We start from the raw sequence: 24829 nt of genomic DNA, 5'->3' as shown, positions 1-24829 counted from the left end.
GCGCAAATTGTAAGTTTAGAAAAGTAAATTCAACAAAGATCAAGAAATATTTCAATGAAGGTTTATGAAAGATGATTATTTTTAAAATATACATGCATTATCTAGTCTACCTACAAAAATGCTTTTTCTAAGATTTAATGTCATCTCTTTGGCTTTTATAGGAAAAAGATATAAGAGATATTCATTTAAAGAACATTTCTGCATCAGTAGTGAATGGGAATGATAATAGTGCCTAGCTCATAGGATGACTGTAAGGATGAAATGAGACAGTGCATAGAAAGTGTTAGTTCAGGCTGAGCATGGTGGCTCCCACCTTGAGAACTTCAGGAGGCAGGAGGATCACTTGAGGCTAGGAGTTTGAAACCAGCCTGGGTAACGTAACTGGGTAACTCTGTCTCTAAAAAATAAAGTAAAATAAGTTAGCCTGACATAGTGGCATGCACCTGTAGTCCCAGCTACTAGAGAGGCTGAGTCAGGAGACTTGTTTGAGCCTAGGAGTTTGAGGCTTCAGGGAGCCATGGTTATACCACCACACTTTACCCTGGGCAACAGCGCGAGACCCTGACTCAAAAAAAAGTATTAGTATGGTACTTTGATCTAGTAAGTGGTCAGTACATGTTGTTATTGTGTTACTATGTACCATGTTAGCAAAACCTTTTTAAATATGGGGATCATTTGATATATTCTAATAAAACGGAAATTACTTTACCAATGATTAATATACTCTTTTTGTGCTAATGAAAACTGTATAACCTAGTATACAGGTTTCCATTTTGTTTTGGCTGCTGGGAAGCTCAGATCAAAGTATAATACTCAGTTTCAGTCATTAATTTATTAAGAATTTTTGGCATAGCAGTATTTGCCTTCTTAAAGTATTCTTTGTAAAAGATTGGCCTATTTTAGATTATTAAATGGCAAGTACTGCAGTGTTAAAGATTTGTTTTTATAGATTTAAAATAGGTAATGACACCTAGACTGTTGTATGATAAAGCATTCCTATGTTTCTTTGGAGACAAGTAGTGGCAATATTCCATTAGAAGTCTAAGACACTGCTGGGTGCAGTGGCTCATGACTAATCCCAGATCTTTGGGAGGCCGAGGTGTGTGGATCACCTGAGGTCAGGAGTTCGAGACCAGCCTGGCCAACATGGTGAAACCCTGTCTCCATTGAAAATACAAATATTAGCTGGGTGTAGTGGTACATGCCTGTCTTCCCAGCTACTCAGGAGGGTGAGGCATGAGAATTGTTTGAACCTGGAGGCGGAGGTTGCAGTGAGCCAAGATCGTGCCACTGCACCCCAGCCTGGGCGACAGAGCGAGACTCTTTCTCTCTCCAAAACAAACAAACAAACAAAAAGTAGCCTAAGAGAGAATATTTTTTCCTAAAATGGGATGGGAAAAATCCTCTAATTCAGTCGGTGTCTTGGTTTATGTGTGCTTTGGAGGTATAGGGGATAGGAGAGGGAGAGATGGGGAGAGACAGAGGAAGAGAGAATTTATTATGTGTGTATTTGTTTTTAATAAGATTCCTAGGAGCTAAGAAAAAGTTAGAGATGTTTTGTCAGAGACCTCAGATCAGAAGACCCCTAAACTGTTGTATGCTGTTAGATTGCACAGGCCAATGGTGAGGTGCACACCATTACAGGATTTAAAGCACTGTTGTTTCCAAGAGGCATCTGTGATGTAATTGAACATATAATACTAGAAGCTGCATGGATATTGTGCAGCTACATCACTCTACAGGGTAGTGAGCACAGGTTATCTTTGTTCTTTGCAATGCACTTTGTCTGGTTTTTTGGCTGCTGTTCTCTTTATTGCTGGTTTTAAGCAATTTGATTGACATACTTTGCAGTTTTTTTTTATATCTGTAGTGCTTGGGGTTTATTGAGTTCCATAGGTCTATGGGTTTACAGTTTTTATCAAACTGAAAATTTTTGGAGATTACTTCTAAAAATATTTTCTTTCTCCTCTTTCACCTCCTTTGGAGACTCTTAATTACATTCTAATATTAGACCACTTAAAGTTCTCCCATAGCTTGCTGATGTTGTTTATTAATTTATTTTTAGTATTTTTTGTCTCTGTGCTTCATTTTGATTAGTTTCTGTTGCCATGTTTTCAGATTCATTGATTTTTTCTTCTGCAGTATCTAACCTGCCATTAATTCCATGCAGTGTAATTTTCATCTCAGAAATTGTAGTTTTCGTCTCTGGAAGCTCAATTTTGTTTTTTTTTTTTTTTTTTTTTTGAGACAGAGTCTCTCTGTGTCGCCCAGGCTGGAGTGCAGTGGCGCGATCTTGGCTCACTGCAAGCTCCGCCTCCTGTGTTCATACCATTCTACTGCCTTAGCCTCCTGAGTAGCTGGGACTATAGGTGCCCGCCACCACGCCTGGTTAATTTTTTTATTTTTTATTGTTAGTAGACATGGGGTTTCACCATGTTAGCCAGGATGGTCTCAATCTCCTGAGCTTGTGATCTGCCTGCCTCGGCCTCCCAAAGTACTGGGATTACAGGCGTGAGCCACCTTGCCCGGCCTTGGTCTTTTTATCTCTATCCAACATGTTCAGTCTTTTCTCTAGTTCTTTGAACATATGGAATTCAGTTACAATAACTACAATAAAGTTTTAATGACATCTGTGTCGTTTCTGGGCCTGTTTTAAGTTTATCCCCCCTGCCCCCACCACACACACACACACTCACTCTCACTCTCTCTCTCTCTCATGCTTCTCTGCATGCCTGGTAAATTTTTATTGGATGTTAGATACTGTGGACTTTGTTTTTAAAATGCTGGATTTTTGTTGTTGTTGTTGTTTTTGTTTTGTTTTGTTTTGTTTTTGAGACGGAGTTTTACTCTTGTTGCCCAGGCTGGAGTGCAATGGAGTGATCTCAGCTCACTGCAGTCTCCACCTTCCAATATTTTTATATTCTGATACATGTTCTTGAGCTTTATTTTGGGACACAGTTAAATTATTTGGAAACAGTTTTATCTTTCTGGGTCTTGCTTTTAAGATTTAAGTGGGAGCAGAGTAGTATTTAGTGTAGTGCTAATTATTTCCCACCACTGAGGCAAGACTCTTCTGAGTACTATAACAATTTCTTTATGAAACAAAGGATTTTAATCTGTTTTTGGGGAACAGAAACTATTCTTAGGTCTTTGTGAGCTCTGCGTATTCATCCTTCTAATCCTTTCAGGTGTTTATTTGCCTAGCCTTAGGTAGTTTCCTTGCACACATGTGTTAATCAGTACTCTACTGAATGAGTCAAGACTTTTTGTAGGTCTTCATAGTTGTCTTTCTGTGCCCTCTTTTCTCTGCTACCCTGTCTTAGGACTCTAACCACCCCACTGTCCTTGGATGCTCAGTTTCATCTCCTCAACTCAGGGAGTCCATCATGACTGCGTAGGTATCCTTTCCGGTGCCAGGTCCTGAAAACTCTCAAAGCTTATCTTCTATGTTTTGTGTCTCTCAGGGATCTGCCTTTTGCTTTCTTATGTCTAGTGTCTTGCAAACTGTTTAATTTTTGTCTGTTCTTTTGTTTGTTTCAGGCAAGAGAGTGAATCTGGGCTCTTATTCTATCTTGGCTGAAAGTGGAAGGCTTTTTACTTTCAGTTTAACTTTTGGTTTTGGAAATCTCAAACATGTAATGTATTCCCATGTACCCATCATCCAGCATTAATAATTATTCATTCTGAGCCAGGCTTGTTTTATCTACTACTTTCTCCCACCCACTTCCACTTTTTCCCTCAATGTTTCTGGATTATTTTGAATCAAATAATATTCTTTCAACAAATAATTGGGTATATATCTCTATAACAAATCAATGCAGTCTGTCTTAAAAGCATAATCACAATACCTTTGCCATATTTAAAATACTTATTCATTAATACCTTTTAATATCCCACCTTTGTTCAGATTTTCTTAATTTTCCTATGGTTTTGCTTGCCTAGTTTTGAAGTTAGATCATTTGAAACAGGAGCCATGTAAGCTTTACCTATTAATCTCTTCCTTTTAATTGCTACCTCATCTTAGTTTGGACTCTTGATGTTGTCACCCAGACTTAATACTTGATACCGTAAACCAGATTATGACATGAGCTTTCTATCTGGTTTCTTTGGCTCCATTTACTGCCTCTTCTTCCCACAGCTACAGCTACTCTCCCACTAAAGCTTTTGATTCATCTTGCTTCTTCGTAAAATATAGATATGGTAGTGTCACTCCTAAGCTTAAAAACCTTCAATAAATAAGGTACAGAAAAATATATGTACAATATCCTTTTTGTATAGAAATCAAAAGTGATATACATGCTTGTGTATCTGTAGATTGTTTTAGGAAGGGTACATAAGTTATTGACAATGATTGCTTCAATAAAAGGAAATTGGATTACTGAAGTGAGAAGACTTTTTAGTCTTTTGTTTGAATTATTTTATTTATGTAATTGTATATATTCATTTTAAATAAAATAAATTTTTAAAGTAAATACTATTGAATACTGAATAAATAATAAGAGTCTAAACCTGGTATTCAGGAACCTTTCACTCTTTGGCTCCAACCTATTTTCCTTTTGTTTCCAGCCAGAGTGCAGCCCTCCAAGGTGGCATTTGGAAATGTTACAGTGTTTAGATATTTCTACCAGTGTGCATATAGGGTCCCACGATTTTAAATTTTCTGTAGTACTTAATGTGGTCCCATTCAAAATGGCTTTAACTCACCTTTGAGAATCACTTTTCTCCCGTACAGTCTCTGACACCCAGGCAAATTAAAATGTTACCTGGCTTGAGTTTGGGTTCTATAAGCTTTCTATATAAGGGTTCTATATAAGCTTTAGTTTTCCCATTCCTTTGATGTGTCATGCCTTCTATCCTAAATGTGTTTTCTCTTTTTTACCTGTCTGGTAAGCCTGTATTGCCTACTTTTATAGTTATTTGTGTGTATGAGTTATTTTTAACACCAGAGTTTGAAGTTTTTATGGGGAGATATGTGCTTCATGTGAGTTTTTGTGATCTTTATAAAGTTATTTAGATACCTTGTGTGCCTCAGCGTAGCTATACTGTGGCATTGTTGTAGGAATTAAATAAAGTAATGCATATAATGTGCTTAGAACAGGATGGTATGTAGCTTACAGTGCATTGTACAATGCTTTATATATAGTAAGCTCTCCAGTAAAATGTAATATTTTGAATACAATATTTGGACTATTCATAAAAAAGGAAACTGAACATTATCATTTTTATAGAAATTAATATACATGCAAACTTTAGATTTTTTTTTTTTTTTTTTTACAACTAGTATTTGTTCCTCCTTCATTCATGAAATAGTAGTTAAGTGGTTCCTATGTGCCAGACATTGGTGGGAGGTATTGGGAATACAACGGTGAATAAAGACTGTGTTTTCCCATATGGGACTTACATAAATATTTAATTACTTATTAAAATACGAGTTCTATAAAAGAGTGTGACAAGGAGAAGCCTAAATTAGGTACAGTGTGAGAGTAAAAATGAGCCTTTTCTAATTGAAAATAAGTCTGAAAGGTTCTCTTTGGTATAACAAATTGTTACACCTTTATTTTGCCTGCTTTGGAAAATAACTAGACTATTAGCCATTGTATACAACATGATAGTCTTAGCTGCCAACATAGTTATTCCTAACAATAGCAGTAATAATCAGTAATTGTCTTTACTTCGTGTTAATGGAATTTTTGACATCTCCAAGAGCCTGAAATTGAGATTCTTAAAGTATTATTTCAAATGATGATTCTATTTGTATAGTGATCACTGTAAAAAAACTATATTGCAAAAACTTTCATGAATTCCATTGTCATAATTAGGAGAGAGGCTTTGAAATATGGAGAATTCTTGATTTTAATGTGATTTTATATTGTTTGCATTTCTCTACATATTAGATATTAACTCCACAAAAATTGGAATTGCTAAGAGCCCAAATACAACAAGAATTAGAAACTCCAATGAGAGAACGTTTTAGGAATCTAGATGAAGTAAGTAACTTATGTTGTTTACTATGCATTTATCCTCATGGGATCAAAGTCTTGATGAAAAGCATCATTTCCCTACCCCAAAACCCTGCAGTAGTTCCCCCTTTTACTCAGTCATTACCGTGGCCTCTAAGGCTTCACAGGATTGAACTCCCATTACCTCTCTGATCTCCTTTCCTTTTTCCACATTGGCCTACTGATGTTTCTTTGGCACTCCAGAATTGGTGCGTTTCTTTATTTTTATTTTTAATTTTATTTCTTTTTTAATTTTTTTGCGACAGAGTCTGGCTCTGTTGCCCAGCCTGGAGTGCAGTGGCGTGATCTCGGCTCACTTCAACCTCCGCCTCTCGGGTTCAAGCGATTCTCTTGCTTCAGCCTCCCAAGTAGCTGGGATTACAGGCACGCGCCACCGTACCTGGCTAATTTTTGTATTTTTAGTAGAAACGGGGTTTCACCATATTGGCCAGCTGGTTTTGAACTCCTGATCTCAAGTGATCTGCCCGCCTCGGCCTCCCAAACTGTTGGGATTACAGGCCTGAGCCACCATGCCCAGCCTAATTGGCACATCTCTTTTGCCTTGAATACTCTCCCTCCAGATACGTCGTGGCGAACTTCATCTCTTGTAAGTCTTTGCTAAAATGTCACTTTCTCAGTGGGGCCTACTTTGACTGCTCTCATCTACCTATTTAATACTGCAACCTGCCTTTCCCATTACTGCTTAGACCTTTAGACCCCCTTACCTTGCTCTGTTTTTTATTTTTTTTTCTGGTATACATACCTTCTACTGTGCTGTATAATTTGCTTATTTATTGTGTTTATTTTCTGTTTTACCACCTCTAGAATGGAAGTTGCATGAGAGGAGGAACCTTTACCTGTTTTGTTCATTGTTATATTCCAAGTTCCTAGAACAGATTTTGGTATACAGTAGGTGCTCAATTAATATTTGTTGAAAGAGAGAATGAGTTTCATGCCACTTCATAAAAGTAAAAATCTGTTACAGTTTTACTTCAGGTTGAGACTAGTCTCCTTTGGTGAAGTGTTGATATAATATGACTAAATGCTTAATAAAGGGGACAGGATAAGACTGCAGATAACAAGTATATTAGATACTTGGTAGACATTTTATATATGTTACCTTATGTAACAAATATACCTGGCCTTATACATACAAATGATTATTGTCCCCTTCAAAATGGGCCCCTTTGGAGAGCTGTAGTCTAGTGATGCGGTAATTGCCCAAAACAGTTGTAGAATCGTCTTTTATAATGGCTTACTGGCTTGATAATATGATCTTTCTAATACACTCCTAATGGCAAGCCATTATGGTTTGGGAGTAGATTTAATTTTTGTAAATAAACAAGATCAGACCCAAGATAAGTGATCAAGTTCAATAAAAACTTTTTTTTTAAAAAATCAAAGCAAAGTATATCTGCAGTAAAATAATGAAACCCATTTTCTTGGTTTACAAACTGGCTTAGAAATCTTTGAACTAAAGATTTATGGTGAGCTGGGTATTTTAGGAGACATGCTTTCCTTGTTATCGAATTTCCTGTTAGTGTCTCCTGTATCTTTCTGCTTTGTGGCCTGAGTTTCTTGTTGGGTATTCAGAATGCCAGCAGCTTTCATAGAGTACTGTTAGGAAGCAGGGTGAGAACACTCCAGGGAATTGCATGTGTTCCTGGTTAGTCAGTAGAGATGATGCTGCACGTATTCTTCAGGTTGGTGTGTTGAGTTAAACTATCATTGTAATATTTAATTAGATGTTAAAATGCTGTACTAAATATTACAATAACCTTTCATCTCTTTTGAATTTGTTTTACTTATACTAAATTATACATTTAAAAAATCTATATTTTGAAAGGTTTGCTACATTCTTAATGTTATTTTATTTAAGTCCAGAGATCAACACTTTCCTCATACTATACACTTTTATCATAATGAGAACCAGTGAAGAAATAAGATTAATTGAATGGTAATTTACTTTTTAGATATCTTTTCAGGAATGTACTAATTCTGTATGTAGGATACTTGTTATGAAGACCTTTCCAAATTCATTTGTATTTCTGTTAAATTTATTTTTTACTTTTAGAGTGGCTATCATTATAATGTAATTTAAAATTATATTTGTAAAAGTGATTATTGGAGTGAGTATGAATTTTGTTTATAAATCTATGATAAATGCATTCTCCCTTTAATTTAGGAGGTGGAAAAGTATAGAGCTGTATATAATAAGCTTCGCTATGAACATACATTTCTCAAGTCAGAATTTGAACACCAGAAGGAAGAGTATGCACGTATTTTAGATGAAGGAAAAATAAAATATGAATCAGAGGTAAGTGATTGATTATATGAGTTTCTTTGTTATTGTTCTGGTCAACACAATTTTATAATTATATATTTTTAAAAATTTCAAATTAGAGTCGATTGTATAGTTTTATTCATTAATGGTGGAGTATTCATCATGATTTTCATTAGCTTCGTATCAACAGTTTTTTTATGAAAGTTCTGTTTTGGGTGTAGATCTTTTAAATTCTATTTATCCTTTATTTTGTCCAGCCAATGGAGATAGACAACTTTGGGGAGTTTCATTGTACAAAGTCTTTTGTCTTATGTAGCCACAGAGATGGACTTCTCTCTGCAAATATAGTTAGTGTGATTCCTTACTTAGCATTGTTCTTTCTGCTTCTTGGAACCAAACCACGTATAGGAAAGCACTAGCTGTCAGCCTGTGCACTTTGATATAAACAAGGGGTTTATACCTTAAAGTGTACCCATCAACTTCAAGAAATAGACTTTGTTTTTTTCTGCCATTTGCAACTGGAATGTTCTCTGTATGCTGCCTACAGCATACATTCCCACTTCATCTCCATTGCTTTTGGCAGCCTTTCTACTCGTTTTGTGGTTTGTCTCCTAGTTTTGCCCAAAATGGGGTTTCTGTTTTTCATTGGTCGTGTTGCTTTTGGAATATTTTTCAAATGGAAAGAGAGGAATACTAATTTTATCCTGCCATATTCATAAAAAATAGGTTGGTATCTATAGTTATGTGAAATATTCTGTTTACAAGCATATCTACATTTTAAATTTATTGCATTGTCTTTATTTAGAATTAAGAGTTAAAATATACTTACCTTCCTTTACCAATTACTAAATATTTATAGTGTTCTAGGCATCTAATAAAAACTAAAACTGTTCTATTTGGATCGGACTGATTTATTCTTATTAGTGAGCAAAGTGCCATGAGTGTTTCATCTGTAAGAAGCTATATGAACCTTGGAACATTTGTGTCCATTGACAGTGTAGTACCAGAACACTATAAATATTTATAATAGTTTTTCACATGAAAAAAACTCTTTATAGCTTTAAGGCTTTAAGTGCTTTATTCACATATTATCTCACTTCTATTACAATAGTCAGTGAGATGGGGCTGGACTGTCTTATTTTCTTTGATTGATTGATCAAGAGGAGGTCTTGCTCTGTGGCCCAGGCTGGAATGCAGTGGCGCAATAATAACTCACTATAACTTGAGCTCAAGTGATCCTCCTGCCTCAGGTACCCAAGTAGCTAGGACCACAGGCATGTACTACCTCACCTGGCTAATAAAACAAACAAATAAACAAAAAGTACAAAAACTCTTGTAGAGATGGGGCCTTGCTATGTTGCCCCAGCTGATCTCGGACTACTGGCCTCAAGTGATCCTCCTGCCTCGGCCTCTCAAAGTGCTGGAATTAGAGGCATAGACTATCGTGCCCAGCCCTTATTTTCTTCATTTTAAATGAATAAACTAAGGCACAAGATAAGTGAATTTACTGGGGGAACCCACCCCCAATATTTCAATGTAGGTTCTATTTTCTGTAAGTGTTGGCTGGCTGAGAAATAAAGAGTACAAAGAGAGGAATTTTACAGCTCGGCTCCTGGGGGTGACGTCACATATTGGTAGGACTGTGATGCCCACCTGAGCCTCAAAGCTGGCAAGTTTTATTAAGGATTTCAAAAGGGGAGGGGGCGTAAGAACAGGGAGTAGGTCACAAAAAGACCACATGCTTCAAAGGGCAAAAAGGAGAACAAAGATCACAAGGCAAAGGGCAAAAGCAAAGATCACAAGGCAAAGGGCAAAAGCAAAGATCACAAGGCAAAGGGCAAAAACAAAGATCACAAGGCAAAGGGCAAAAGCAGAATTACTGATAAGGCTCTATGTTCAGTGGTGCATGTATTGTCTTGATAAACATCTTAAACAACAGAAAACAGAGTTTGAGAGCAGAGAACTGGTCTGACCCCAAATTTACCAGGGTGGTGTTTCCCAATCTTAATAAGCCTGAGGGTACTGCAGGAGACCAGGGTGTATTTCAGTCCTTATCTCAACCGCATAAGACAGACACTCCCAGAGCAGCCGTTTATAGACCTCCCCCCAGGAATGCATTCCTTCCCCAGGGTATTAATTATTAATATTCCTTGCCAGGAAAAGAATTTAGCGATATCTTCCTTATTGCATGTCTGTTTATAGACTCTCTGCAAGAAGAAAAATATGGCTCTATTTTGTCTGACCCCGCAGGCAGTCAGACCTTATGGTTGTCTTCCCTTGTTCCCTGAAAATCGCTGTTATTCTATTCTTTTTCAAGGTGCACTGATTTCATATTGTTCAAACACACGTTTTACAATCAAATTTGTACAGTTAACACAGTTATAGTGGTCCTGAGGTGACGTACATCCTCAGCTTATGAAGATAACAGGATTAAGAGATTGAAGTAAGACAGGCATAAGAAATGATAAAAGTATTAATTTGGGAACTGATAAATGTCCATATTAAAATGAAATCTTCATAATTTATGTTCCTCTGCCATGACTCCAGCCGGTCCCTCCATTTGGGGTCCCTGACTTCCCACAACATGAATTGTTCAAAGTCTCAGAGAATGTCAGCAGCCAGGTTATAGTAGAAATCAGATATACCAACTCCCAGCCCACAGCCTGTTTTATTTGTTTTAGTCAGTTCCCTTATTGTTTTTATTTAATGCCATTATATTATATTTGCATATGCCATAACATTTACAAAATGCCCATTCTCTCCAGCTTCGGCTTAAGAAGGAGTGGGGGAGACCATACATATGCTAAGTCCACGTTCAATGTTGTACTCCTACACTTTGCACAAAGAAGAATTTGTAATCTTCCACCCAGACCCTCAAACCCACAAACCAGTCCACCACTCGTATTCCATATGCCCTAAACCTGGGTCTCGACAGTGTGTGGTCAACACAAAACCTGGACCTTACCCATTCGAAGGTGACCGGCAGTTTGAAGTTGCCGCTCTGATTATGGGCCATCCAGCAACTGCAATTTTGTTAAATAGCCGGTAATATATACACTACATGTGGTATGAAGGGTTTTGAATCCATAATTATGATAGACTTAAAGGAGTTACATGTAAAAATTTGTGGAAAATAGGAATGATAAAGATTTCTAGCCTAAAATGAAGATTTAGTATATTGAAGAGAAAACCCTAAGGTTTCATATAGTGGTGCTTTATTTTATACTTTCCTTTTAAAATCTAATGATGATATGTATCTGGTAAGGATTATTTGTATTCTCTAGTTTCTTAGTTTTGTTGTTTTTGAAATAGTGAAACCTGCATTCGAAATCTGATGACTAATCTATTTTTCACTTATGAAGGACTAAGTGATACTCATTAAAATTTTTAAGGGGTTGGTATAGTCATTAATTTATCGTTATTATTATTATTTTTGAGATGGAGTCTTGCTCTGTCGCCCAGGCTGGGGTGCAGTGATGCAATCTCGGCTTACTGCAGCCTCTGCCTCCCAGGTTCAAGTGATTCTCCTGCCTCAGTTTCCCGAGTGGCTGGGATTCAGGCAGGTGCCACCATGCCTGGCTAATTATTGTATTTTTAGTAGAGATGGGGTTTCACCATGTTGGCCAGGCTGGTCCCAAATTCCTGACCTCAAGTGATCCTCCTACCTCAACCTCTCAAAGTTCAGGGATTACAGGTGGTGAGCCACCACATCTGGCCATCATTAATTTTCATATGTGATGTTTTATGATAGTCTTAAGAATCTGAAGATAAACTGCAAGTTAAGAAGCCATAATTAGTAGAGGGTGGAAAAATAAGACTGAAGTTTCTTTCATTTTACTTCCCAATTGATTATGTAGGAGCAGTATTACTGAGTGTATAATTGTGGATTTACTTTTGTTCAATCACCTTCATACTTCATTTTCTATATACAAAAACAGTAAAACCTGGTGAGATGATTGTGGATCATGAAACAGCAAATAGTTTCAAATATACTTTATAGAAACAACAAATTTAGTTTGAAAACTTCAAAGTAGAGCTGAATCTTGTCATCTTCCAATTTTACAATTTAAACTAGTGTAAAAGGGATTCATGTAATAAAAATAATTGGATTTTCTTGTGTTAATTAGGACTTACACAGTACTTGCACATTTTTACTTACACAGATGAAAGTAACAATATTCTTTAGTGTGTTGGTTCTTAGGGGAATACTTTAGGAAGATTTTTAAAGTTTTTCCTGAGAGGGACTCCAGGAATACACATGTCCCTGATGATATTATAAACTAAAAAGAATATATGAAATAATATGTGAAAGAACATATCTCATCTTATGAATAAATACAGTGTTGGCCAGGTGTGGTGCCTCATATTTGTAATCCCAGCACTTTGGGAGGCCGAGGCGGGTGGATCACGGGGTCAGGAGATCGAGACCATCCTGGCTAACACAGTGAAACCCCGTCTCTACTAAAAATACAAAAAATTAGCCTGGTGTGGTGGCACACGCCTGTAGTCCCAGCTACTCTGGAGGCTGAGGCAGGAGAATCGCTTGAACCCGGGAGGTGGAGGTTGCAGTGAGCCAAGATTGTGCCACTGCACTCCAGCCTGGGTGACAGAATGAGGCTCTGTCTCAAAAAAAAAAAAAAAAAAAAAAAGTCATGCTTTTTCATGTGACTGTAAGAACATATTAAGTCTGGGAATTCATACAGGTGAAATGCTGAAGTTGCATATATAGTCATTATTCAAAAGTGGGACTATTTTGTTTTTATTATATTAGGACTCATATTTTCTGGAAATAGTAATGACAGTACAGAGTTGTAGGCGCAGGTAATTATAATGGTAGACTGAGTGAAATAATCAATGGTAATTCAGTGGAGACAAAATATTGAGATCTCAGGAGAGAGGGACGAGGAGCACTACATCCTGTGAAAAACCATCAAAGTGACAGTACATAATGACAGGTCACTGAGTTTCTTCCATCATGCTTCGCAAACTGGCTGTGCTCTTCCTTGGCTTTATGTGTCAGGTGAGGAGCCAAAGTTCCTATGGCAAAAAGAGAACTCCCCTGGTTCCCTGGAAATGCTGGGGTTTATTTCTTCTTTTTTTTTTTTCTTTTTTTTTCTTGAGACAGAATCTCACTCTGTCCTCCAGGCTGGAGCGCAGCGGCGCCATCTTGGCTCACTGCAAGCTCTGCCTTCTGGGTTCATGCCATTCTCCTGCCTCAGCCTCCTGAGTAGCTGGGACTACAGGCACCCACCATGCCTGGCTAATTTTTTTGTGTTTTTAGTAGAGATGGGGTTTCACTGTGTTAGACAGGATGGTCTTGATCTCCTGACCTCATGATCTGCCCACCTTGGCCTCCCAAAGTGTTGGGATTACAGGCGTCCCGAGTCACCACACCCAGCCAAAATATGAACTTTAAGTATGTAAGTAATTTAAGTGATATTTTCTTCATGTAAGGAATGACAAAATATTTTTGTATAAAACATGCCATCATTAATTTAGGAAAAATAAATTATAGTACATAAAAGGGAAAAAGAGGAAACTCACCATAATAGTGATTTTTTTTTTTAATTTGTTACTTTTTCATATGTCTGATCTTTTTTTTATTATGCTTTAAGTTCTAGGGTACATGTGCACAACGTGTAGGTTTGATACATAGGTATACATGTGCCATGTCGGGTTGCTGCACCCATCAACTCATCATTTACATTAGGTATTTCTCCTAATGCTATCCCTCCCCCAGGCCCCCACCCCCTGACAGGCCCCAGTGTGTTATGTGTCTTTATAGTAGCATAATTTATAATCCTTTGGGTATGTACCCAATAATGGGATTGCTGGGTCAAATGGTATTTCTAGTTCTAGATCCTTGAGGGATTGCCACACTGTCTTCCACAGTGGTTGAACTAATTTACACTCCCACCAACAGTGTACAGCATTCCTATTTCTCTACATCCTCTCCAGCATCTGTTGTTTCCTGACTTTTTAATGATTGCTATTCTAACTGGCGTGAGATGGTATCTCATTGTGGTTTTGATTTGCATTTCTCTGATGACCAGTGATGATGAGCATTTTTACATGTGGCTGTTGTCTGCATAGATGTCTTCTTTTGAGAAGTGTCTGTTCATATCCTTTGCCCACTTTTTGATGGAGTTGTTTGTTTTTTTCTTGTAACTTTGAGTTCTTTGTAGATTCTGGATATTAGCCCTTTGTCAGATGAGTAGATTGTAAAAATTTTCTTCCATTCTGTAGGTTGCGTGTTCGCTCTGATGGTAATTTCTTTTGCCATGCAGAAGCTCTTTAGTTAAATTAGATCCCATTTGTCAATTTTGGCTTTTGTTGCCATTGCTTTTGGTGTTTTAGTCATGAAGTCCTTGCCCATGCCTATGTCCTGAATGGTATTGCCTAGGTTTTCTTCTAGGGTTTTTATGGTTTTAGGTCTAACATTTAAGTCTTTAATCCATCTTGAATTAATTTTTTTACAAGGTGTAAGGAAGGGATCCAGTTTCAGCTTTCTACATATGGCTAGCCAGTTTTCCCAGCACCATTTATTAAATAGGGAATCCTTTCCCCGTTGCTTGTTTTTATCAGGTGTATCAAATATCAGATGGTTGTAGATGTGTGGTATTATTTCTGAGGCCTCTGTTCTGTTCCATTGGTCTATATCTCTGTTTTGGTACCAGTACCAAAAGCTGTTTTAGTTGCTGTAGCCTTGTAGTATAGTTAGAAGTCAGGTAGCGTGATGCATCCAGCTTTGTTCTTTTGGCTTAGGATTGTCTTGGCAATGTGGGCTCTTTTTTGGTTCCATATGAACTTTAAAGTAGTTTTTTCCAATTCTGTGAAGAAAGTCATTGGTAGCTTGATGGGGATGGCATTGAATCTAAATTAGCTTGGGCAGTATGGCCATTTTCACGATATTGATTCTTCCTATCCATAAGCATGGAATGTTTTTCCATTTGTTTGTGTCCTCTTTTATTTCGTTGAGCAGTGGTTTGTAGTTCTCCTTGAAGAGGTCCTTCACATCCCTTGTAAGTTGGATTCTTAAGTATTTTATTCTCTTTGTAGCAATTATGAATGGGAGTTCACTCATGATTTGGCTCTCTGTTTGTCTGTTAATGGTGTATAGGAATGCTTGTGATTTTTGCCCATTGATTTTGTATCCTGAGACTTTGCTGAAGTTGCTTATCAGCTTAAGGAGATTTGGGGCTGAGATGATGGAGTTTTCTAAATATACAATCATATCATCTGCAAACAGGGACAATTTGACTTCCTCATTTCCTAATTGAATACCCTTTATTTCTTTCTCTTGTCTGGTTGCCCTGGCCAGAACGTCCAACACTGTTGAATATGAGTGGTGAGAAAGGGCATCCTTGTCTTGTGCTGGTTTTTAAAGGAAATGCTTCCAGTTTTTGCCCATTCAGTATGATATTGGCTGTGGGTTTGTCATAAATAGCTTTTATTATTTTGAGATACGTTCCATCAATACCTAGTTTATTGAGAGCTTTTAGCATGAAGTTCTGTTGAATTTTGTCAAAGGTCTTTTCTGCATCTATTGAGATAATCATGTGGTTTTTGTCTTTGGTTCTGTTTATATGCTGGATTATGTTTATTGATTTGCATATGTTGAACCAGCCTTGCATCCCAGGGATGAAGCCCACTTGATCATGGTGGATAAGCTTTTTGATGTGCTGCTGGATTCGGTTTGCCAGTATTTTATTGAGGATTTTCGCATCAATGTTCATCAGGGATATTGGTCTAAAATTCTCTTTTTTGTTGTGTCTCTGCCAGGCTTTGGTATCAGGATGATGCTGGCCTCATAAAATGAGTTAGGGAGGATTCCCTCTTTTTCTATTGATTGGAATAGTTTCAGAAGGAATGGTACCAGTTCCTCTTTGTACCTCTGGTAGAATTCGGCTGTGAATCCATCTGGTCCTGGACTTTTTTTGGTTGGTAGGCTATTAATTATTGCCTCAATTTCAGAACCTGTTATTGGTCTATTCAGAGATTCAACTTCTTCCTGGTTTAGTCTTGGGAGGGTGTATTTGTCCAGGAATTTATCCATTTCTCCTAGATTTTGCAGTTTATTTGCATAGAGCTGTCTATAGTATTCTCTGATGGTAGTTTGTATTTCTGTGGGATCGGTGGCGATATCCCCTTTATCATTTTGTATTGTATCTATTTGATTCTTTATTAGTCTTGCTAGCAGTTTATCAATTTTGTTGATCTTTTCAAAAAAACCAGCTCCTGGATTCATTGATTTTTTTGAAGGGTTCTTTGTGTCTCTATCTCTTTCAATTCTGCTCTGATCTTAGTTATTTCTTGCCTTCTGCTAGCTTTTGAATGTGTTTGCTCTTGCTTCTCTAGTTCTTTTAATTGTGATGTTAGGGTGTCAATTTTAGATCTTTCCTGCTTTGTCTTGTGGGCATTTAGTGCTATAAATTTCCCTCTACACACTGCTGTAAATGTGTCCCAGAGATTCTGGTACATTGTGTCCTTCTTCTCATTGGTTTCAAAGAACATCTTTATTTCTGCCTTCATTTCGTTATTTACCCAGTAGTCATTCAGGAGCAAGTTGTTCAGTTTCCATGTAGTTGCGTGGTTTTGAGTGAGTTTGTTAATCATGAGGTCTAATTTTATTGCACTGTGGTCTGAGAGACAATTTGTTGTGATTTCTGTTCTTTTGCATTTGCTGAGGAGTGCTTTAGTTCAATTATGTGGTCAATTTTAGAATAAGTGCAATGTGGTGCTGAGAAGAATGTATGTTCTGTTTATGTGGGGTGGACAGTTCTGTAGTTGTCTATTAGGTCTGCTTGTTGCAGAGCTGAGTTCAAGTCCTGTATATCTTTGTTAACCTTCTGTCTCGTTGATCTGTCTAATATTGACAGTGGAGTGTTAAAGTCTCCCATTATTATTGTGTGGGAGTCTAAGTCTCTTTGTAGGTCTCTAAGGACTTACTTTATGAATCTGGGTGCTCCTATATTGGGTGCATATGTATTTAGGTTAGTTAGGTCTTCTTGTTGAATTGATCCCTTTACCATTGATCCATTTACCATGGCCTTCTTTGTCTCCTTTGATCTTTGTTTTAAAGTTTGTTTTATCAGAGACTAGGATTTCAACCCCTGCTTTTTTTTTTTTGCTTGATCTACCTTTGCTTGGTAGATCTTCCTCCTTCTGTTTATTTTGAGCCTATGTGCATCTTTGCACGTGAGATGGGTCTCCTGAATACAGCACACTGATGGGTCTTGACTCTTTATCCATTTTGCCAGTCTGTGTCTTTTAATTGGTGCATTTAGCTCCTTTACATTTAAGGTTAATATTGTTGTGTGTGAATTTGATCCTGTCATTACGATGTTCGCTGGTTATTTTGCCTTTTAATTGATGCAGTGTCTTCATAGCATCGATGGTCTTTACAATTTGGCCTGTTTTTGCAGTGGCTGATACCGGTTGTTTCTTTCCATGTTTAGTGCTTCCTTCAGGAGCTCTTGTAAGGGAGGCTTGGTGGTGACAAAAATCTCTGAGCATTTGCTTGTCTGTAAAGGATTTTATTTCTCCTTCACTTACGAAGCTTAGTTTGGCTGGATATGAAATTCTGGATGGAAAATTCTTTTCTATAAGAATGTTGAATATTGGCCCCCTCTCTCTTCTGGCTTGTAGGGTTTCTGCCGAGAGATCCGCTGTTAGTTTGATGGGCTTCCCTTTGTGGGTAACTCGACCTTTCTCTCTGCCTGCCCTTAACACTTTTTCCTTCATTTCAACCTTGGTGCATCTGACAATTATGTGTCTTGGAGTTGCTCTTCTCGAGGAGTATCTTTGTGGCATTCTCTGTATTTCCTGAATTTGAATGTTGGCCTGCCTTGCTAAGTTGGGGAAGTTCTTCTGGATAATATCCTGAAGAATGTTTTCCTGCTTGGTTCCATTCTCTCTGTCACTTTCAGATACACCAGTCAGACGTAGATTTGGTCTTTTCACATAGTCCCATATTTCTTAGAGGCTTTGTTCGTTTCTTTTTACTCTTTTTTCTCTAACTTTGTCTTCTTGGTTTATTTCATTAATTTGATCTTCAATCACTGATGCCCTTTCTTCCACTTGATTGAATCAGCTATTGAAGCTTCTGCATGCATCACGAAGTTCTTGTGCCATGGTTTGCACTCCATCAGGTCATTGAAGGTCTTCTCAACACTGTTTATTCTAGTTAGCCATTCATCTAATCTTTTTTCAAGGTTCTTAGCTTCCTTGCGATGGGTTCGAACATCCTCCCTTAGCTTGGAGAAGTTTGTTATTACTGACCTTCTGAAGCCTACTTCTGTCAACTTGTCAGAGTCATTCACTGTCCAGCTTTATTCCATTGCTGGCGAGGAGCTGCCATCCTTTGGAGGAGAAGAGGCGCTTTGATTTTTAGAGTTTTCAGCTTTTCTGCTCTGGTTTCTCCCCATCTTTTTGGTTTTATCTACCTTTGGTCTTTGATGTTGTTGACCTAAAGATGGGGTTTTGGTGTAGGTGACCTTTTTGTTGATGCTGCTGCTATTTCTTTCTGTTTGTTAGTTTTCCTCCTAACAGTCAGTTCCCTCAGCTGCAGGTCTGTTGGAGTTTGCAGGAGTTCCACTCCAGACCCTGTTTGCCTGGGTATCACCAGCAGAGGCCACAGAACAGCAAATGTTGTTGCCTGATCCTTCCTCTGGAGGCTTCGTCCCAGAGGGTCAGCTGCCTATATGAGGTGTCTGTTGGCCCCTACTGAGAGGTGTCTCCCAGTTATGCTACACGGGTGCCAGGGACCCACTTGAGGAGGCAGTCTGTCCATTCTCAGAGCTCAAATGCTGTGCTGGGAGAACCACTGCTCTCTTCAGAGCTGTCAGACAGGGATGTTTAAGTTTGCGGAAGTTGTCTGCTGCCTTTTGTTCAGCTATGCCCCGCCCACAGAGGTGGTGTCTAGAGGCAGTAGGTCCTGTTGAGCTGCGGTGGGTTCCGCCCAGTTCGAGCTTCCTGGCCGTTTTGTTTACCTACTCAAGCCTCAGCAATGGGGGACACCCATCCCCCTGCCAGGGTGCCGCCTCGCAGTTTGATCTCAGACTGCTGTGCTAGCAGTGAGCAAGGCTCCATGCGCGTGGTACCCACCGAGCCAGGCATGGGAGAGAATCTCCTTGTTTGCTGGTTGCTAAGACCTTGGGAAAATGCAGTATTTGGGCAGGAGTGTCCTGTTTTTCCAGGTAGTCTGTTACAGCTTCCCTTGGCCAGGAAAGGGAAATACCCTGACCCCTTGCACTTCCCGTGTGAGGTGATGCCCCACCCTGCTTCAGCTCACCCTCTGTGGGCTGCACTCACTGTCCACCAGTCCCAGTGAGATGAACCAGGTACCTCAGTTGGAAATGCAGAAATCACCCATCTTCTGCGTCCATCACACTGGGAGCTGCAGACCGGAGCTGTTCCTAGTTGGCCATCTTGGACCACCCCTCTCCTATTGTTTTCTTAAGTAATATAAAAAGTTAATGTAATAATTTAAAAACTAAGATCTGGGAACTTGAAACTTAATGTGCAAAATACTTACCATAATGCCTGACACATAGTAGATACTTAATTAATGGTATTAGTATCATTCATACCTCACAGTTATTATCATGGTACCAATTAACATAATAAATATACAGATACTTTTAAGTTGATTTCAGATTTGTAAATCAGAATTTACAGAAGTTGAAGAAGTGAAAGAAAGAAATAGAGACAGGAGACCCATTTACCTTTAATTTATTCAGTGAAACACTTTATATATAGTTTAAAGATTATTACATATTTATTTCATGGCATTTTCTTTCTTTCTTTTTTAAGACAAAGTCTTACTCTGTTCCCCAGGCTGGAGTGCAGTGGCGCGATCTTGGCTCACTGCAACCTCTGCCTCCTGGGTTTAAGCAATTCTCCTGCCTCAGCCTCCTGAATAGCTGGGAGTATAGGTGTGCATCACCACACCCAGCTAATTTTTGTATTTTTAGTAGAGGTGGGGTTTCGTCATGTGGGCTAGGCTGATCTTGAACTCCTGACCTCAAGTGATCTACCTACCTCAGCCTCCCAAAGTACTGGGATTACAGGCATGAACCACTGCACCCAGCCACATTTTTTTTCAATTTAGCAAAATCACTATACTCTTGTAAAGAAGCTTTTTACATGTTTGTTTTCCATTAATAATAACACATAGAATTAAAATGCAATTGTATTCAAAATGTAAAAAGTGAAATGTATTTTCATCAAAAGCACAAATTAAAGTCAGTGTAAAAAAAAGTTTCCAAATTATTTTCTCTTTTCACTACTTATAATACTTTATTCTACTTAACTTTTCTTTTTTTAAAAAATAATATCAAGTTTTATTTTAGATTCAGGGGGTACATGTGTATATTTGTTACACAGGTGTATTGCATGATGCTGAGGCAGAACTTTGGGGTAATAAAGATTCCGTCACCTAGATACTGAGCATAGTACCTAATAGGAAGTTTTTGAGCCCTTTCCCCCTCATCCTCTCCCCTCTCTGGTAGTCCCCAGTTCTATTGTTCCCATCTTTATGTCCATATGTAGTCAGTGTTTAGCTCCCACTTACAAGTGAGAACGTGTGGTATTGGTATTTGGTTTTCTGTTCCTTTGTTAATTTGCTTTGGATGATAGTCTCCAGCTGTATCTGTGTTGCTGCAAAGGACACGATTTCATTCATTTTTATGGCTGTATAGTATTCCGTGGTGTATATGTACCATATTTTCTTTATCCAATTCACCATTGATGGGAACCTAGGTTGATTCCATGTTTTTGCTATTGTGAATAGTGCTGTGATGAACATATGAGTGTGTGTGTCAATTTAATAGAATGATTTACTCTCCTTTCAGTATATACCCAGTAATGGGATTGCTGGAATGGTAGTTCTATTTTTAGTTATTTGAGAAATCTCCAGACTGTTTTCCACAGTGGCTGAACTAATTTACGTAGCCATCAATAGTGTATAATGTTCCCTTTTTTCTGCAGCCTTGCTAGCATCTGTTTTTTTTTTTTTCCTTTTAGTAATAGCTATTCTGACTGGTGTGAGATGGTATCTCATTGTGTTTTTTAATTTGCATTTCTCTGATGATTAGTGATGTTAAGCATTTTTTTCATGTTTGTTGGCTGCTTATATGTCTTCTTTTGAGAAGTGTCTGTTTATGTACTTTGCCTACTTTATTATGGGGTTGTTTTTTCCTTGTTGAGTTATGTAAATTCCTTATAGATTCTAGATATTAGAACTTTGTCAGATGCATAGTTTGCAGGTATTTTCTCCCATTCTGTGGGTTGTCTGTTTACTCTGTTGATAGTTTCTTTTGCCAAACCAAAGCTCATTAGTTTAATTAGGTCCCAGTTATCACTTTTTGTCTTTGTTGCAATTGCTTTAGAGCAGTGGTCCCCAAAGTCCCTGGTGCCATTTGACACTGGGGACTGGTTTTGTGGAAGACAATTACTCCATGAACCAAGGCTCTGGGAGGAATGGTTTCAGGATGAAATTGTTCCACCTTAGATCATCAGGCATTAGGGCATTAAATTCTCATAAGGAGCATGCAACCTAGATCCCTCAGATGTGCAATTCGCAATAGGGTTCACACCACTATGAGAATCTAATGCTCCCACTGATCTGACAGGAGGTAGACAGGCAGTAATGGTCGCTCACCTGTTGCTTACTTCCTGCTGTGTGGCCCCATTCCTGACAGGCCATGGACTGGTAATGGTCCATGGCCTAGGGTTTGGGGACCCTTGCTTTAGAGGGTCATAAATTTGGTCATAAATTTTTTGCCAAGGCTAATGTCCAGAATGGTATTTCCTAATTTATCTTGAGTTATCTTTTGGGTGTGGTTAAAAGTAGAGATCCAGTTTCATTCCTTTGCATATGGCTAGCCAGTTTTCCCAACACCAGTTATTAAATAGGGAGTCCTTTCCCCATTGTTTGTTTTTGTCAACTTTGTTGAGCATCAGATTGTTGTAGATATGCAGCTTTATTTCTGGTTACTGTATTCTGTTCCATTTGGCTGTGTGTCTGTTTTTGTACCAGTATCTTTATATATACTTTTAAAAAATCATCTCAACAATGCTAGGAGTTAGATAATCATCTTCATTTTATAAATGAGAAGATAAAAACACTGAGAGACTGGCCCAAGGTTGCACAACTAGTATATGGTCAGGATTCAAATCTAAGTAGTCTGGGGATTTCTGCTTCTGGCTAGAATGGAATAGGGATGGAATTTACTTTAAGGCGTTTATTGAAAACTGGGACAAAAATAGGAAACCACAGTTTTCAGACATTGGAAAATAGGCAGCACAGGGCAGATCTGAGGGAAGGAAAACAAATGATAAGAGCTCTATGATTGCCCCATCTTAGGTTCTGGAGAGTTTCCAGGCCACTGTGCAGAGATAAAAAACCTAAATTGAGCTACATGATCTTTGAGCTGAGGAGTTGGAGTTCAGAATTTGAGAGGCCAAGGAAACTAGAATTTGAAAAGCAGAGTATTGCAGAGCTCCAGAGTTCTGCAGAGGGTAACTTTGCAGTATTGATCAGCGCATGTGTGGAGGAAACTATACAAGGCCAGAGAAAGAAAATTATTTAGGTGGGACGTCTCTAGAGTTCACATGGGACTGGGAAAATTTATTTTTCCGTTAGACAGAGTGGAAAGATACTCTTAATGCATAGTACTTTGAGTAGAAATCTCAGAAGGATTTTGCCTCAGTAGCAGGGCCAAATTAGCCATAGACTAAAGGCTATTCTGGTTCTGGTTAACAAGAATAAAAGTAAGATTTGAAAAGATCAGACTGTTTCTAAGTACAGTAACGTGTAGCTTAATGACAGGGATATGTTCTGAGAAATGTGTCATTAGGCGATTTTGTCATGTGCAAACATCATGGACTATACATATATCCACCTAGGTGGCACAGTATACTACATACCTATCCTATATGGTACAGCCTATTACTCCTAGGCTACAAACCTGTAAAGCATATCACTGTACTGAATACTGTAGACATTGTAACATAATGGTTAATATTTGTGTACCTAAACATATCTAAACATAGGAAAGGTTTAAACAGTAAAAATACAATATTATACTCATGGGACCCCTGTCATATGTATGTGGACTGTTGTTGACTGAAAGTTCATTATGTGGCTCATTACTATATCTTAGCTGCATTCCAGAATGAAGATTCAGAAATAAGTAAAGGAAAACAAAGAATCCAGCTCTGAAAAAAACATTAAATTCACAATGTCTGACATCCAATCAGAAATGACTGGGCAGCCCAGGTGGGTTCATTGGTGAACTCTATCAGACATTTAAGGGAGAATTTATGTTAATTCTCTATAATCTCTTCCAGAAGACAGAATCAGAGGAAATGCCTCCTAACTCATTCTACAAGGCCAGCATTATCCTAATACCAAAACCAGACAAAGACATCTTCACATGGGTAATAACAAGGGCTCCCGTCCTCTGCCATGCTGTCACTAGAGACAGTATGAGGAGCTTGGACATCCACTCTCAACTGGCAGTAATGAGGTACCCTGCCCTCATCCTGCTTGGGTCATGTCAGAGGAGGCCTAGTACAGGGTCAGGACTTTAACCACTACCCAGCTGCATGTTGTCAATGGAGGCCACATCTGGCCCTGTGGTATTGATGGAGGTAACATGAGGAGCAATAATAAATTACTCCTACGCTTCCCATCCAGGGAGGTGTCAGTTGAGGCCTAATGGGGAACCAGAACTCCCACCCCTGTTCATTATGGGTATCATGAGAAGCCCTCCCACCTTGGGTATCAACAGAAGTAGAGTGGAGAATCGGGACTACTACCTCCTCGTGGTAGTAATGAGGTGGCAACACCACCCATCCCCTACCATAGCAATATCACAAAAAGCCAGCTAATACAAACTTTGTTTAAGATCTGGAGTCTCATAACTTAATCCCCCAAATGTCCAAGTTTCCATTGAAAATTGCTTGTCACACCACGAACTAGGAAGGTCTGAAACTGAATGTAAAACACACTAATAGATGCCAACACTGAGATGCAGAGGTGTTAGAATTATTTGACAAACATTTCAAAGCAGCCATGGTAAGAATGATTCAATGAGGAATTATAAACGTGGTTGAAACAAACAAACAAACAAACAAAAACCAAAAGACTTAGCAAAGAAACAGAGAATAAAGAGAAGAAAATTGGAAATTTTAGAACTGAAAGAGTGACTAAGAAAGCCTGAGTTGCCAGGCTCAACTGCAGAATGGAAGGGATAGAGGAAAAAACTACTGAGCTTAAAGGTAGAACATTAGAAATTACCCAATCTGAACAGACTAGAGAAAATAGATTTAAAAAGCAAATAAACAGAGATTCTCAGTATCCTGTAGGACTATAACAAAAGATCTAAGATTTCTGTCCCTGAAAGGAGAAAAGAGGGCAGGGTGAAAAGGTAATGGAAGAAATAATGACTGAAAACTTTCCAAGTTTGGTAAAGGCACAAACACGTAGCTTCAAGAAGCTGAACACATTCACAGCAAGAGATACCATAGGTTTAAAAAA

General features: G+C 38.3%; 1 protein-coding gene across 10 annotated transcripts in view; it reads left to right on the top strand.

The window, feature by feature from the left end:
* Nucleotides 1–24829, top strand: part of CEP83 (centrosomal protein 83) — a 154037-nt gene that overhangs the window by 51433 nt on the left and 77775 nt on the right. For all 10 annotated transcript variants that reach the window (XM_055095991.2, XM_008969968.5, XM_034934240.3 and 7 more), the window contains 2 exons: nucleotides 5895–5987; nucleotides 8185–8316. In XM_055095991.2, the coding sequence (XP_054951966.1) occupies nucleotides 5895–5987; nucleotides 8185–8316 (225 nt within the window). The remainder of the gene's footprint in view (nucleotides 1–5894; nucleotides 5988–8184; nucleotides 8317–24829) is intronic.

This window comes from Pan paniscus, chromosome 10 (genome assembly GCF_029289425.2).
Source record: "Pan paniscus chromosome 10, NHGRI_mPanPan1-v2.0_pri, whole genome shotgun sequence".
NCBI lineage: Eukaryota > Metazoa > Chordata > Mammalia > Primates > Hominidae > Pan > Pan paniscus.
This window is presented reverse-complemented; position numbering and strand designations above follow the sequence as displayed.